General features: G+C 38.2%; 1 protein-coding gene across 1 annotated transcript in view; it reads left to right on the top strand.

Annotated features, from left to right (window-relative positions):
• SPAG1 (sperm associated antigen 1) overlaps positions 1 to 15000 on the top strand; it is a 68447-nt gene extending 53447 nt beyond the window's left edge. Inside the window, exons 13-18 of the mRNA XM_036740516.1 lie at positions 122 to 288; positions 4813 to 4954; positions 5831 to 5957; positions 9969 to 10133; positions 11955 to 12332; positions 12480 to 15000. Coding sequence (XP_036596411.1) covers positions 122 to 288; positions 4813 to 4954; positions 5831 to 5957; positions 9969 to 10133; positions 11955 to 12332; positions 12480 to 12611 — 1111 coding nt within the window. The 3' untranslated portion in view covers positions 12612 to 15000. The remainder of the gene's footprint in view (positions 1 to 121; positions 289 to 4812; positions 4955 to 5830; positions 5958 to 9968; positions 10134 to 11954; positions 12333 to 12479) is intronic.
• The last annotated feature ends 536 nt before the right edge of the window (positions 15001 to 15536 follow it).

The following is a 15536-nucleotide window of genomic DNA, read 5'->3' as shown; positions in this document are numbered from 1 at the left end:
GTATTGAGCAGCATCATAAGCTTTCAAAACATTTGTCAATTTTACTGTGGGGTAAAGTCTTTTGTGATATTGAAGAAGTAAATTATATGGTCAGTGAAAACAACTTTTTTTCCTTTTTTAGAATAACAAGAACTTTAATAGATCAAGATGGCCCAACATGGAGGGAAAAACTATCACCAATTCCAGCTGTTCCCTTTTCAGTTCAGTTACATAGATTAGATGGAGGAAGTCCTGCAGTGCAGACGACGCAAAATGGAACTACTGAGTCTGGACACCATCAAAAATCAGGTATGCATGTCATGTTTTAGGACCTCACCCATCCCTCGGTGCAAGGCCTTATTCTAGGACAAAGCCAAAACACATTTCATTGAAATACTGTTCTTTGCTATATTCATGGTAGTACATAAATCCAAAATCAGCCCTTGTATGAGGGGAAACTAGAGGAATAGAAGGGTTTTGTTTTTTTAATATGCATATTATAGTATTTATATTTGTATGATCATTTAATTATCAGCTTTCAAATCAGTCAACTTAGGAGGCTGAACAGTGATGATGCTGTCAGGCAAAAGATTTTTGGAATGCATAAAAATAACAACTGGCATGTGTAGGGTGTTTTTAGGTGGGCAGAGCACTTTACATCTGTTACCTCATTTGATATACACAACAACCCTGGAGAAACTGGGCCTTGAAAAATCTTGAATGCCTGCTTGGGGTCACTCAGCTAAACAGGTGTCTAAGGTGAGATTCAAACCTGAGACCTCCCTGACCTGAGTCCAATGCTCCATCACCTCTGCCCCCTAGCAGCCCATTTTTGGAATTGCCTTCAGGGCCAATTTCCTGATCCCTATGTGGTGGCAGAGTTTTGAGTCCCTTCCCCATTCTGGTCATCTTCTATGTGTGCCCTTGAGCTTGGCATTGTCCCTTCCACACTTTGGCACCCAGAGTTAGACATAATCCTCCAGGTGTGTCCTAACCAAGGCACAGCACAGCAGAATTACTTTCTTCCCTAATGTTGCCTTCTCTTATTGTAGCCCAAGTTTACATGAGCACTTTTGACTCCCACATCATGTTATTGACTCTCTGGGTTTTCCATCCATTGGATCTGCTATGACCTTTTGGACATGAATTACTTCTTCTCTATGGCCACTTTTGTCTCCCATGTCCCTCGTCCTGACCTTGTGCAGCTGATTTTTGGAACTCAAGGGTAGAACTTTACATCTGAGGTGTGTATTGGATTTTATCATGTTAGGATCCAATTAGCTGTTCCAGATTTTCTTGATCTTTTTGGATACCAGTACTGCCACCTAGTCTATTAGTTATCATTCCTCCCATCTTTGTGTCATTTGTGAATTTAATAAGCTTGACATCTGTGCTTTCATACCTGTGAACCCTGTTAAAAGCTTGAGGAGGACAGGGCCAGAGACAGAATCTCAGCGTCTTCTAGATTCACGTTGATCTGTTAATTATCACTCTGCGGGCCCAGTTAGTGAACCAGTTCCAAAACCACCTTACTGTGGGCTTAGTTCAGTCTTGTTTGTTTCTTTGTTTGTTTTGGCCTTTGTATTCCTAGAGCCCAGCACAGTGTCCGGCACTTAAATAAATGCTTGCTGAATTGGATCACTCTACTTGGTTGACAAGTATATCAAAATGCAAAGAATAGAAAGAAAAAAGAGGACCATTATAACAGTTCTTAAAATACCCAGAAGAGAACAGAAGGAAATTCAGAAGGAAGCAAAGATAAACAGGACAGTTTTGAAAGTAATATGTGGAATTTATCAAATACATTTTTAAGAAGTAAGCAGTATGAAATGGTGATTTGTGCTTTGGTATAGAATTCCCTTTTTTGTGTTCTATTATGTGTGGAAAATGCTCTTTTTTGGTGTTTAAGTTAAGAACAAAGTGTTTTTAAAATAATTATTCATATATCATGTAAGATTGTCAGATGTCTTGCTGAAATCCAAATATACTATTGTCTGTGGCGTTCCCCTGATTTTCTAGTCTAATAACCCTTTCAAAAACAGAAATGAGGTTAACATGGTATGACTTGTTCTTATGGGATCCATGCTGGCTGTTTGTGATCACCTCCCTTTTTATGCAAACCTTCCTTTTAATAATCTCTTCTATGAGTTACTAGGAATCAACATTACCTTCATTGGTCTGTAGTCTGAAGTATCTACCCTCTTCCCTTTTTTGGAAATCAAGGCAATATTTTCCTCTCTGCAGTTAAGTTTCCTGCCATGGTTCCTTAAACCACTAAATCATAGTGGTTCACAACTCCTGTCTGTATGTGATTTCTCTGCGGTGGGATGTAGGTCATCTGGGCCTGGTGACTTAAACTCCTTTAGTGCAGCTTGGTACCATCTTACTCGCTTTCCTTATTGGAGTTCAGTTCTGTTATTCTTATTATTGCGTCCTCAGTCTAAATATAAATCTTTGCTAGGGAGTCCTGGGAAAAAAATCAAAGTTACAACGCTTACAAAAATCAGGCTAATTACTTTGTAGGCAGGATTTATTTTTTTACCCAAAGTATGATAATCCAGCTTGGTCTTATTAAATTTGATTTACCAAATTTGGTTCCAGATGATTCTTGGCTGTTTCCAAAATCAAGGGATAAAGATTTGATGCCGTCAAGGATAGACAAAAAAAATCTCTAGGTGCCTACTGTGTGCCAGGCACTGTTCCAATGTTTTGCAAATATTGTCTCCTTTGATCTTAGGTGCTATTATTATCCCATTTCACAGGTGAGGAAACTGAGGCAAACAGAGGTGAAGTGGAATGCCATGTACAGGGATCAGAGGAAATTGACCAACTTGCTTGGAATGTGAAATGAGTCTGGTTATCTGCCAAGCAAAGTCACTTGTATTTTATCCTAGTGATGATAGGAAGCAGCAGACAGTTGGAAATGCTGGACTGGAGCTCAGGAGAGAGAAAACATGGATGTGTAGAATTGGGAATCCTCTGCCAGAGGTCATTAAGCCTGTGGGAGTTGATGAGATCACCACACAAGACCCAACACAAGAAGCCCATGCATAGGGAACAGAACGTAGATGATCCAGCAGCTAATTGAGGAGAAGTCAGACAAGCAGATGGAGAACAGGAGAGGGTAGCATCAGAAAAATCCCAGGAAGAGAGAGTGTCCAGACAGAGGGAGAGGTTGGCAGTGTCAAGTATTACAGAGGTGTCAAGGAGGGTCAGGACTAATAACAGGCCGTTGCATAGGTTACTCAAAAGTTCATTGACAATGTTGGAAAGCAGAGTTTCATTCAAGTGGCAGGATTGGAAACTGGATTGCTAGGGCTTTAAAAATGAGTGTATAGGTGATTTTCCCTAGGAGTTTGGCTATGAAAAGAAGCTCAAGATGATGGCAATGTCTGGTGAAAGACAGTTTTTATGGTTGGAAGAGACCTGGGCCTAGTAGAAGAAGTGAGATTTAAGATGAGGAGAGAGAGAGAAAAGGAAAAAAAGGGAGAGATGGAGGAAGAAAGAGAGAGAGAGAGAGACAGAGAGAGAGAGAGAGAGAGAAAGAGAGAGAGAGAGCACACATTAGTGCTCAATGAATGATCTCAGTAAAATGTGAGGGTGTGAGGTATGGAATATGTGAGGTGTGAAATGCATTGAACCAGGGCCCCTTTGTACTGGAGGAAAAAGAAATGGATGCCTGCATCAAAATGCCTGAACCACTATTTCCAGAAGGATAGGGACTGAACCTATGATAATCATTGGTGCAGTGATCTCCTCCTTGCTAAGGAGGATGTAGATCCCCACCTTCCCTGTAACTTACTGTCTTCCAGAGCAGCTTAGAGCACTGAGGTTTAAAGTGCCCTGTCTGGGGTCCCACAGCGTGTATGTTTCAGAAGAGGGACTTGAACCCAGGCCTTCCTGGCACTGAGGCCAGCTCTCTGCCTACCACACTATCCTGCCCTTCATTTCTAGTAGCTATGCCAAACATATAGTACAAAGTTTGAATTATTGTTGTTCTTTTTTCAAATCTAGGTTTTCTTTAGCACATTATAAGTTTATGGGGTCTTGATGAATTCTCATTTTTAAACTTTTTAAATTTTAATCATTTAGATTGTAGGTATGATAGATGTGATTTTTTTTAATCTTTCTGGTAATGAGTAGTGAATGTTCTTCTTGCAGTAACTGTGACCTTCAGTTCTTTGGCCCCAGGAAGCAAATTACTATTTTATTTATAGCTATTTTAAAATTTTGTGACACATTCTGAAAAAAGAGTACATTGCGCATGGTAGTGTAATTGTCCTAAACTTTAGTAGTTCAGGTTGTAGGTCGGATAGACAATCTGTGAATAACATTTAAAATTAAACTTATTAAAATTTCCAAGTCCTCAAGAACTTGATTGAGGCCCAGTATTTGAGCATCATCTTGACACCACACCAGATGGTGCGAGAAGATGTTGCAAAGCATGGCTGAAACAGAGATCAATACCTTGGGGTATTGAGTTAACAATCATGTCTGGTGTATCATTGACCTTTCCCAAACCTCTTCATGTTCCCTCTGCCTCTGTCACCCTGTGGTGACTTAGACCTCCCTAAATGCTCAGTGGAGAAAAATTAAGTTGTGTGAACACACCAAATGAATTTTGAAGTCCGCCCTGGTACTTAATCTTAAGAACTCATGGTAGCCTTAACTGTACAATTACTGTACTTTATCATATCCAGTATTTTTTTGCCACGTAGCATGGACACTCACATGAAGAGAGCAACAGCATTTAGGTTAACTTGAACTAGGTTGGCAAACATTAGAACCTTAGAGCTACCTGTATGAAAAGATTCCCTTTTTCCTCCCATGTAGGTGAAAAACGTGAAGAGATGTTTGCAGCTCTTAAGGAAGAAGGAAATGAATTTGTAAAGAAAGGGAAATATAAAGAAGCTCTTGACAAATACAGTGAATGTTTGGAAATAAATCCTGATGAATGTGTCATATACACAAACAGGTAAATTTGGGTCTGACCCATAACCTCTAATGGGATTTTTTACTGGGTTAATGCTGACCATAGATCCCTGTAGAAGAAGTTGATATTATTGTTTTTTGTGACTCTGGGTTTAACAACAAGTTCAGTTGTTTCATTCCTGTCCAGTTCTTCCTGACCACATTTGGCATTTTCTTGGCAAAGGTAATGAAGTGGTTTACCATTTCCTTCTCCAGCTCATTTTACAGATGAGGAAACTGAGGCAAACTGGGTTAAGTGACTTGCCCAGAGTCACACAGCTAATAAGTATGTGAGGCCAGATTTGAACTCAGGTATTCCTGATGCCAGTCCTGCTGCTCTATCCACTGCACCACCTAGCTGCCTCTGTTTAATGATATAAATCGTTCTAACTCAGTGTTTCTCCTTTGGGAGTCACAAAGCTTCTGGGGGTTGTTACCAGGTTCACAAAGATCATTACTGCTCCCATCAGTAACTCTTTTGTGGTCATCTTTCACACCTCTCTAGTTCTGTTCACTCTAGATGAGTGTCCCAGATGATGTTCACAATCACTGAGCTTTCTATTGGAAACAAGATAGTCACGGCAGCTAAAATTGTCATAGAGTGACGGGGAGAATTTGTTTTGTTTCCCCAAGCCTTTTCAGACGAGTTCTTCAGATGGTCGCCATTCACTGTGTTTGTGTTTTCTTTTTTCATCCATTGAAGAACCACTAGGCCTCATTCTTCAATGACTATAAAAAGTCAAGTTCTTATAATGTTCCCACACAGAAGCCTCAAGTCACTGACTTCTGGCTTCTATTTAGCGTTCATGATTATGAAGTATGAAGATATTTGAGAGTCACTGCCTTTTATGATGCTATGTTCCCTACCTTATTATACTAGGGCTCTTTGTTACTTGAAGTTATGCCAATTTGAAGAGGCAAAACAGGACTGTGATCGAGCTCTTGAGATAGAAGAGGCTAATGTTAAAGCTTTCTATAGGAGAGGTCTTGCTCACAAAGGACTAAAGGTAAGAGAAGGGGGAAAGAACATGCATTAGAAGACAGTGTGGCATGGCAGAGAGCATCAGAGGACCTGGGTTAGAATCCTCACCCTGCTCTTTGCTGCTTTCTCTGTGATCTTTGGAAAGTTGTTGAATTTCCCTCAGCTTCAGCTTCTCCTTTTATTACATGTGCAAGTCAGATGAGATGACGTCTGAAGTCCCTTCTAGCTCCAAATTTATGACTCCATGAATGTCCAAACAGGATTATTTCAAAACAAATCAAATGGCTACCATCAACAAAAACATGGGAAAGATGAAATAATATAGTTTCTAACAGAGGGAAAAAAGAATTAAATTATAACTTGACCAATAAGCATTTTATTAAGTGTCTATACTATGCACTGGGGATACAAAAGGAGAGAAAGGAGGAAGGGAAGGAGGGAAATAAAAAGGAGAGTTTACCTTCTATTTAGGAGATAAACATGTACATATGTAGGTACATAAAAATATACATGCAAAATAAAGTAATTCGACAGCAGAGAAAGTCCCAGCGGCATGGAGAATCTGGAAAAGCTTAAAACCTTGAAGGCAACTAAGGCTCCTGAAACCTGGAAATGAGGAGGGACTACATTCCAGGCATGGGGGACAGCTATTGCAGAGAGACATGGGGAGGGAAATGGAGAGTCATGTAGAAGCAACCTAAGAAGGCCAATTTGACTGGCCATAGAGTTCATGGAGGGCAGTAATGGACAATCAGGTGGGCAGGGTCAATTTAAGCCAAATCCTAAAGAGCTCTGATTACCAAACGTAGGAGTTTATATTTAATCCCAGAGGTAAAAAGAATCTGTTGCAGTTTACTATGAATTATAAATCCAGAGACCTTCAGTCTGCGTCTGCCTCTGTATTAACTAGCTTTGGGATCTTGAACTAGGCAATTTGACATCTCTGTGTTTCATCTATAAAAGGACAGATTTGGATTTAATGATCAGTGCCTTCTAACTCTAATATCCTATGACTTCATACCTAGATTTTAGTTTATTATGCTGAATTAATTCTTATCATACTTGAAGTAAACACAACTAGCAAGGGTCAGCAAACTGTTACTGAGGACCGCCAACATTATTAAGTAATGTCCATAAGTGCCACTAGTAAAGGTTAAAAGAGAGACAGAGACCCAGAGAGACAGAGACAGTAACACACAGAGAGAGATCAAAGAGGAGAAAGAAGAGATTAGAAAACGTCTCTCTTTGGTAGGGAGAGCAACATGAGCACATCTAAGGCTCTAAGTGGATGACCAACATAGCTGGGCGTATTTGATGCTGGAAAGGTGAGGTGACAAGTTTGTAGCCCATCTTAAAGTAACATTTAGCTTAAAGGAAAGATGGATTTTTGTTTTATGTTATATTTTTCTTCCTTTGCATTCACTCTATGTGATATTAGAATATATCTGCCTAAAAATAGAAACTGTTGTATAACAAACAAAAACTAGGAACATATTAAAAGATGTCTTGATAATAGTTCTATTTCAAGATCATTTAAATTGACATTGTTCTCAGAAATCACATTTGCAGAAATTAAATGAATTCCATGAAACTGACAACACATCTTCAGAATCTCCCACAGAAAGCTTGTGTTTAATGGAGTTTCTCAATAGTGCTGCTCTTAGCATCCCGGCTCTTGTCACTTTTTTTTTTTTAAACAAATTTCTAGATGGAGGTCTGAGTGACCTTTCTGCTCTTTGTTTTCTGAATGCCACTCACTATATGTATTTGCTTATTTTGGAATAATTATGTGCATGACGCCTGGTGTAGGTTTCAGTTAAAACTTCAGTTTCCTTCATGTTTTCTTCTAAAAATTGCCCATCACCCTTCTTTAAGAATCCTTCACTATGGCCATGGCCACTGATTTGTGTAGATAAAAATCTGACTTTGGGTCAAGCTCTCAACCCTTGTTTCTGTCCAGCGCAGAATAATAATCTGAATTTAGAAACTCCAAGATAATAGGGAAGGTAGAACTAAGTTTTTGCTTTCATTGTGAGAATCAAGTGTAGGTTTCAGTAAGCACAATAGTTGAAATATACTTGGGCGGGTTATAATAATAGAGGTAAGCCACCCAAGGTGGGAAATTTGCAACTAGGATTACATTATTAGGTTGGGCTCTTACCAAAGCTCAGATCTGGTGTACTTCTTAAAGGCAGGCATATAAAGGGCTAGGAGAGCGTACAATTACCAGTGAACAATGGGAAAAGTAAAATAATCTCTACTCTTCTGTCTGCTCCAACCTTTAACCCTATACTTTGTCACCATCAGAAAAACGCCTCCTTACTATCATGGATGAATGTTCAGTACAAGATGCCTTTTAAACACAATATTCACATTAATAAGAGGCAGTGTGGCTTAGTGGACAAAGACGTGGCTTTGGAGTCATGAAACCTGGATTAAGTTTTGCCTCTGACACATACTAGCTCTGTGACTGACACATTGCCCCAAAGCGATTCTCTAAGGTTCTAAGTTACTGTTGAGTTGCAGCCTCTCTCTGACCTGTATCCGTGGAATCAGTTTCCACAGCTACAGTTCCCAGGACTGAGAAAATCACAGATATAAACAAAAAAAAATAACTTCTATAGTAATTTTAAATTCTAAGTGAAGATTTACCAGTGTAGAGGGTAAGGAGAAAGGGGGGTAGTTTAGAAAAAGAGGCATTTTGCTTATCTATTTTGTTAGCTGAGGATGATAGGAATTATGTGTTTGGTTTCCCCAGGAAAGGCCATTGCTTGAGGGTACTCGAAGAACAGAAATTTGTACTCTCTTAGGATGAATGACTATAAATTGTCTTATTAGTCTTTTCTTAGTTTTTTGAGTTATGTGACCATAATGCATTTTTCTGGTTTGACTTCTTATATTATATCTGCTTAATTTATGGGCTAGGGTGTAACAGTAGCATCTGGGCTACATGAATTTAACTTGAGTAACTTCAAAGTCAGCATCTTTTTAGAGTTCAAATTCACTTCCTCATAATGGATATAAATGTGTAAATGTTTTGGGTGCTCTAACTTAGGTGTTGGGATTTACCGCCTTGACACCAGTTCAGTATTTAATTTCCCAAATGGACTGCCCTGTCCCATCCAATAAACTTAATAATTTTTCCTGGTCCAAGAGAACACAGGCCAGTTCCTCAGAAGCAGGAGGTACGTGAACGTCTGCCTTTTTTCTTTAGCAAGATAAAAAAGCATCCAAACAATGATTTATTACAAAATAATTATTGCTGTTTTAGCTTTTATACCTACAGTGTCCCAAAAGTCTTAAGCTTAAAACTGCTTTGGGACTTTGTGTGTGTGAGTGTGTGTACATGTTTTATAAATGTAATTTCTGAAAACAATATCATTTTAAAAGATCCTAAAATAGATCTTAAATACGTATCGACATATTTATGTCCATTAAGAGAAGTGAATTTGAATTCTAAAAAGAAGCCAACTTTGAAGTTAAATTCATGTAGCTCAGGCAGTATTGTTATATTATATTGTTACATTGTAGCCCATAAATTAAGCACCAGATAGAATTTAAGAAGTCAAATCAGAAAAATGCATATAGATGTATATATACATGCACACACATATATAAAGGTATGCGTATAAAAATACAGAATGTGAAAAAACCATATGAAAATGCCTTGCATTTGTATCATGCTTTTTAAAAAAAGCATATTTCTATGAAAGCGCCTGCAAAAAGCATCGAGGCTTGTACACATCTTTATTTGAGCTCTGGGAGATTTCATGAAGCAAATCTGTTTGTATTATTAACACACATAATTCACTACCAAGTTATACTATGTAATACTTTGGCCCCACACACCTGAGTTTATGAGTTCTTTGAAGTGGAAGATTTATAGCCTTGGGAGCTGGGATGAGGACAGGCCTCTGAGCTTTCTACTTAAGTGTATAAAATTGAATATCACACACAATTTCCTAACTCATGACAGTTTTTACATGATTTATAAGAAGTATTTCTTCTTTCCTCCCTCCCCCCCTTTGACTTTCAGAATTACCAGGAAAGTTTTAATGATCTCAACAAAGTACTCTTAATAGACCCAAATGTTTCTGAAGCAAAGAAAGAGCTGGAAGAGATAACCATAGTTCTTAATAACAAGGATGACATATCACTACACAGTCAAGAAAAAGAAAGAAGGAAAATAAAAATTGAAGAGGTATTATAATAAGAAAAGTAACTTTTTGGTTATAAAGTATCATTTGGGGCAGGGATGGGGGAAGGGAGTGGGCAGGGGCAAGGTAATGGCTGAGCTTCGAGGCCCCAGCCTGGGCTGATTCACATAGTCCTCCTGATGGTCCTGGAGGCAAACTTGGGATAAACCCAGGTCAGCTCAGACCTCTTTGAAGCTTAAGGTTCTGGGGCTACCACAAAACGAAACCAGCCTTCCCTACTTTAGCTAACCTAAAATTCTACCTTTCTAGTCTTGATTTGTCCTTGGTGGAGCATGTGACAGTCTTTATAGAAGTGAGGACAGGGAGGAGGCTCCCTCAGCATCTCCACCCACCAGCCACGTGGAAAGCTACCATAGGAGCCTCCAACACGAATGGCTTCCTGCCTTAACTTCCTACCCCACCTTTCTCTGGTCCTGTCTCTTTTCTGTTTAGACATCGTCAGGGGCACCTGACGGAAGGTCCCACTCTAGGGTCTGATGTTCTAGGTCCCCCACAATTTGGCACCTCCAACTTTTCCAGAGCTTTTCTCACATTACTCCTTTTCATGCTCTCTTCCCCCCAGCCAAATGTGGTAGCTCTACTGCACAAGGAGACCCTTTGCTCTTCCACCTTCATGTTCGTTTCCTGTCTTCACGTACTAACTTCCAGCCTGTTCTTGAAAGCCCAGTTCAAACCCTGTCTCTTCCATGAAGCTTTCTTTGATCTTCCCCTCCTCCCACTCCACTCATGGTATGGGTAACAGCCTTTCTCCACAGACTTTATACAGCACTTTGTCTTGTTCTCTTACGAAGAGTTTATCACATAATGTGCATCATAGCTATCTATATTTGTGCTTATCCTCCTCATAGACTGTAGGCTCCACAAGGGCAGGAACAGTCTTGCTAAACATATCTCTTTCCAGTGCCTAGCACAGTGTTCTGCAGTTAGGTACCTAATGTGTGTTTTGTCCTTCATTCTCGAAGAGGACCATGACATCAAGGAGATGACGCCATGACTTGCAAGTGAATTGGATTCAAGTGAGGGTGGGCTGTGCAAAGTCACCAGCCTCGCTTTCTCCTCTGAAGCCATCTGGGTCCAAGGGCAAGATATAGATCAGGACAACTGGAGGTGGCCCCTAGGTTCTGAAAAATCATCAAAGGAGTCTTGTGATTTATTTTCCAGGATTACTTTTCTCTAAAGTATTTCAATTGTATCTATCTATCTATGCATATATATGTGTGTGTGTAGATGTACATATATGTGTATATATACACATACATACATAGATATAGATATATACATACATATTATATATATCTTCACACACACACACCACCCTCTATGAGATCTTACTTGTCACTTCTAGAGCAATAAAGTAAAAGAAGCAGTTGTCCTGTTTATCATTAATTTAGTTGTGTTCCTGAAGTATCATAAAAATCAATTTTAATAGACCATATTATATTTTAAATTCTCTAAGAAGGAAGTTCATTATTTGATCTTTTTGCAAAGTAAATGTTGAGAGCAGTGGACATAGTCATAGACTGGGAGTTTTGAGACCCAAGTTCTAGTCCATCTTGGCTCTGCTGCTGCCTGCCCATGGGACTTTAAGCAAAGGACTATAAAACTGATAGCTTCAACTAGTCTCTCTAAGGTCCTTCTACTGCTAAAATACATTGGTTCTGATTTTTTAATTTTTGTAAATTCATATTTCTATAAAGTATATTTAATTTAAACACTAGTTTGGGAAACACCAGTTGAGCTAATATGTGTGGCTGTTAATGTATCATGTTGCTCAATGTCAAAATTAAATTCTTTCCATTATGAAGGTGATGGAGAGCAGTGAGGAACAGCCTGAAGGTGATTCTCCAGAGAATGTCTTGGTTACCTGCCATGATTTGGAGAAAGGACCAGCAAGCAGCAGGGCTCCAGCAATGGGCTTGGAAAAACTCCACATCTCAAAACCTACCAATGCCTATGAATTTGGGCAGATTCTAAATGCCATAAACATGAGGAAGGATGAAGAAGCCTGTGCAAAGCTCTTGGCCATCACAGACCCAGAAGATTTGCCAGCATTGCTGAGTAACAAGCTGGAAGGAGACACTTTTCTCCTCCTCATCCAGTCTCTAAAGAATCACCTTCTTGACCATGATCCCGAATTGGTCTATCAGCATCTTTTACATCTAAGTAAAGCAGAAAGATTTGTGGTAAGCTGCTGCCAAATGTCTTACTCTTTATGCAAATTGATGGGTTTTAAAAAGAGAAAGTTCATCTTTCAGGGTTGCTACTGCTTTGATCTTTAAAATATCAGCTGACTGTGCTGTTGTTATCATGTAAACATCTTTATCTTTCAGATGATGTTGACACTGCTTAGCAGAGTACAAAAAGAACAGACCGAACAGCTGTTGGAGGCCCTTTCAGACAAATCAAACCATGCGTTTACTTCAGAGGACATACAGAACTTGAAAAAACATTATGAGCTTTAAGCCAAGATTATTTTTTTTTTAATTTCTCCATCCATGAATGGGTCCTGGGAATAGCTGTGGGCTGGGGCTATAAACTGCCTGGTTGGATGGATAAAGTTGGGCTTTGAAAGGCACCCTCTTTGTCTGGACTATTGAAGATGTGCGAACGATTGTGTACGCGCATTCTACAATCTGCTGCTCACCTTCTACCTGTATATATTGTCTTCCCTAGAGACTTAACATCTTTTTATTTAATTAGTTGACTTGATATTGATTCATTTCGAGTGTATTTAAGTACATTCACTTTTTATAGTTTCCATCTTTCCTTTGGTAAAACTGTTGAGCTAAATTTGCATTCTCTTCTACTCTGAAAATGGGACCTTTTAAAGTATAATAGAAATAAATTTACTTAGTTGATTTTTAAAATTTAATTCCATGAAAATCTGACTACTGTGTCATGAAAGACACAACACCTATTTTTATACTGCTAATGCAAAGATGAAATGGACACAGTTAAAGAAATACAGGCTATCCCAAAAGTCTTAGTGCAGCTAAAGTTTTAATATGCACTAACACTTTTGGGACATCTTGTACTTCATAGTACTTCATACTATGTACATAGTACTTCAGTACTATGAAGGTATGTGGTTATGAAATAGGTGGCATATATTTGGATAAAGATGAAATGTGAATTCTAGATAATCAGGCTTTTCAGGCTTCTCAAAGAATTTTACTTACTGTTTCTCAAAGCAATTATGGGAAGCAATAATCTGCCTTTCTCAAAGGGTCTGCTGTTTACCATTGCACAGGATTTTTTTCCCATTGGGGTTGTTGCACACAGTAATTTCAACTGTCATAGTAATAGTTTCTTATTTATATCTGACAGTAATCAGTCTTAATTAAAATATGAATATTATGGAGAAGTCCTGTAGTTTTACTTAAGAGATCTTAAAAAGCAGGGTGCTATGTGCTTATGAAAACAGAAACAAAAGAGTCATTTTGCAAGAACCATCTGGTCTTACTCTTTTCTTTGAATTGTCTCAAATATTTTGCATATTTTTCAAACAGATTTTACTACTTTTCACTTACATTCCCCTTTTCTTTTTGTCTATAAATCCAACCATATTTACTTCCTCTGTGAAATTGAAAGTAAAGACTTTGGTCTTATGTACTGAAAGTTTCTCTCAGCTGTGCCCTAGGATAAGATACTTGGTACTGCATTGTATGTCTTCTGTCCCATTTCCTCCCCTTTTTTGGTAGTTCTTTTTTCACTTGTCTAACTAGGATAGATGGTAATAAGTAGTGGACTTCAAAAAAGCGATGTTTCTGTATTTGTGGGCCATCCTGGAACCAATGCAGACTGTAACCCCTCTTCAACTTAGACTGTCTGATTGGCTGAAAAATCTATCTCCTGGTGGCCAGCCTTCAAATGATAAACCTCTGTCTCCAAATGTAGCTTAGCTGGTCCTTAGAAAGTACACAGTGGAACCCCCATACGTTGCCATTCTGTATTGAAGCTGTCCTAGCTTGGTAGAATGTGCTGGAGACTTCAGTCCTTTGGGATAATCCTTGTGATCCCAAGATCCCATTCCACACCATAGAGAAGGGCTGTCCATGATGGAGTTATATTCAAATATGATTTGGTTGTCTTTGAAAAGGTTGTCACTGTGTCCACATATGTATCTTCTAGTATTTTTTTAAAAACCAGAATGATAAAAAAGTTTATAGAAAAAATAATATTATGCTGACTTTTTAACTCTTTTAACCTAGTCACTGTTCCTAGCTATAGTTTTACTTAAGAATTGCATAAATTAAAAATGAATTATAAAAAGCATTCTACCTCTAGCTTTTAACAAAGACATTTCTTCCTTTGAAATATAAAATGAAATAGTAAATTATTGACTTATTCATAGAACTCATTTATTAAAATGGGACCACAGCCACTCAAATTTTGAATAATTTACTATTTTTTTATTTAGTAACTTAAAAAAATTATTTGTAATACTGTAATCAGAGAGCTGTACAATGAAAGAAAAAGAAAAATGCATATAAATCATACCAAAGAACCCATCTTCTTTAGTGACTGTCAGTTATGTCTGCTGCTTTCAGGGCTAGAAAACTGTATTTCATGTGAAATGGTGGATTAGAGTAAGGATACAACTTAAAATATAAAAACAGCCTTGAAAAGCACCAAGATACTTTTTTCTGGTTACCTTTTTATTTTGTAATTTGCATTCATTGATGTGCTGCCTGAACAATTCACTTAAATTTGGCTGCTCTGTTTCCTAATTTCTTTAGTCCTGGTGCAGACTTTGTAATTTGTTTGGTCACGAGTCCAGATTTTACAAGTTGGCTGGGAGCCCAAACAGAACTGTGGCATGCATAACAATAAAAGGTTTTATCTACGTGTCTCATTTCCATTTGATGCATATTAGTGGTATGAAGGTTTGACCTGGTCCTTCTTGAAAGACTTGTTTCCATCTATTCCTCAAAGAATGTGATCCTTTTGACGTGGTTTGGAACTTGAGTTCCTTCACATGCTATCTTACACCAGGCAGATTATTCCACATGTTTTTTACAGTAAGTTTTCTTATTGTTCAGTTCAACCGGTGTCTATTAAGTGCCTGCTTTCTGTCAAGCACAGTAGAAGAGTGGGGTTTTCTGGTTAATTAAATATTTTGACTAATTCAGTTACCTTATGGTATTTATGGACTTAAAAACTTTCAAATAATGATAATAAAATTTACTTAAGCTACTGAACATAATTTAGTCTTTGGTGGTCAGGAAGTACCTTAGGATCTCTCAATCATGAAAATCATTTCAGAAATTGCAAAGTCTTCATTAAGAATGCCTATAAAATAGTTTCCTATGCAGAGAAATGGGACTAAGTTTGAAATTTATAAAAGGAAGCTCAGACCCATTTTCAAAATTCTTTAGCCTAAAAAT

Source organism: Trichosurus vulpecula, chromosome 1, assembly GCF_011100635.1.
Source record: "Trichosurus vulpecula isolate mTriVul1 chromosome 1, mTriVul1.pri, whole genome shotgun sequence".
Classification (NCBI taxonomy): domain Eukaryota; kingdom Metazoa; phylum Chordata; class Mammalia; order Diprotodontia; family Phalangeridae; genus Trichosurus; species Trichosurus vulpecula.
The sequence above is the reverse complement of the archived record's forward strand: the minus strand, read 5'-3'. Positions and strand labels throughout refer to the sequence as shown.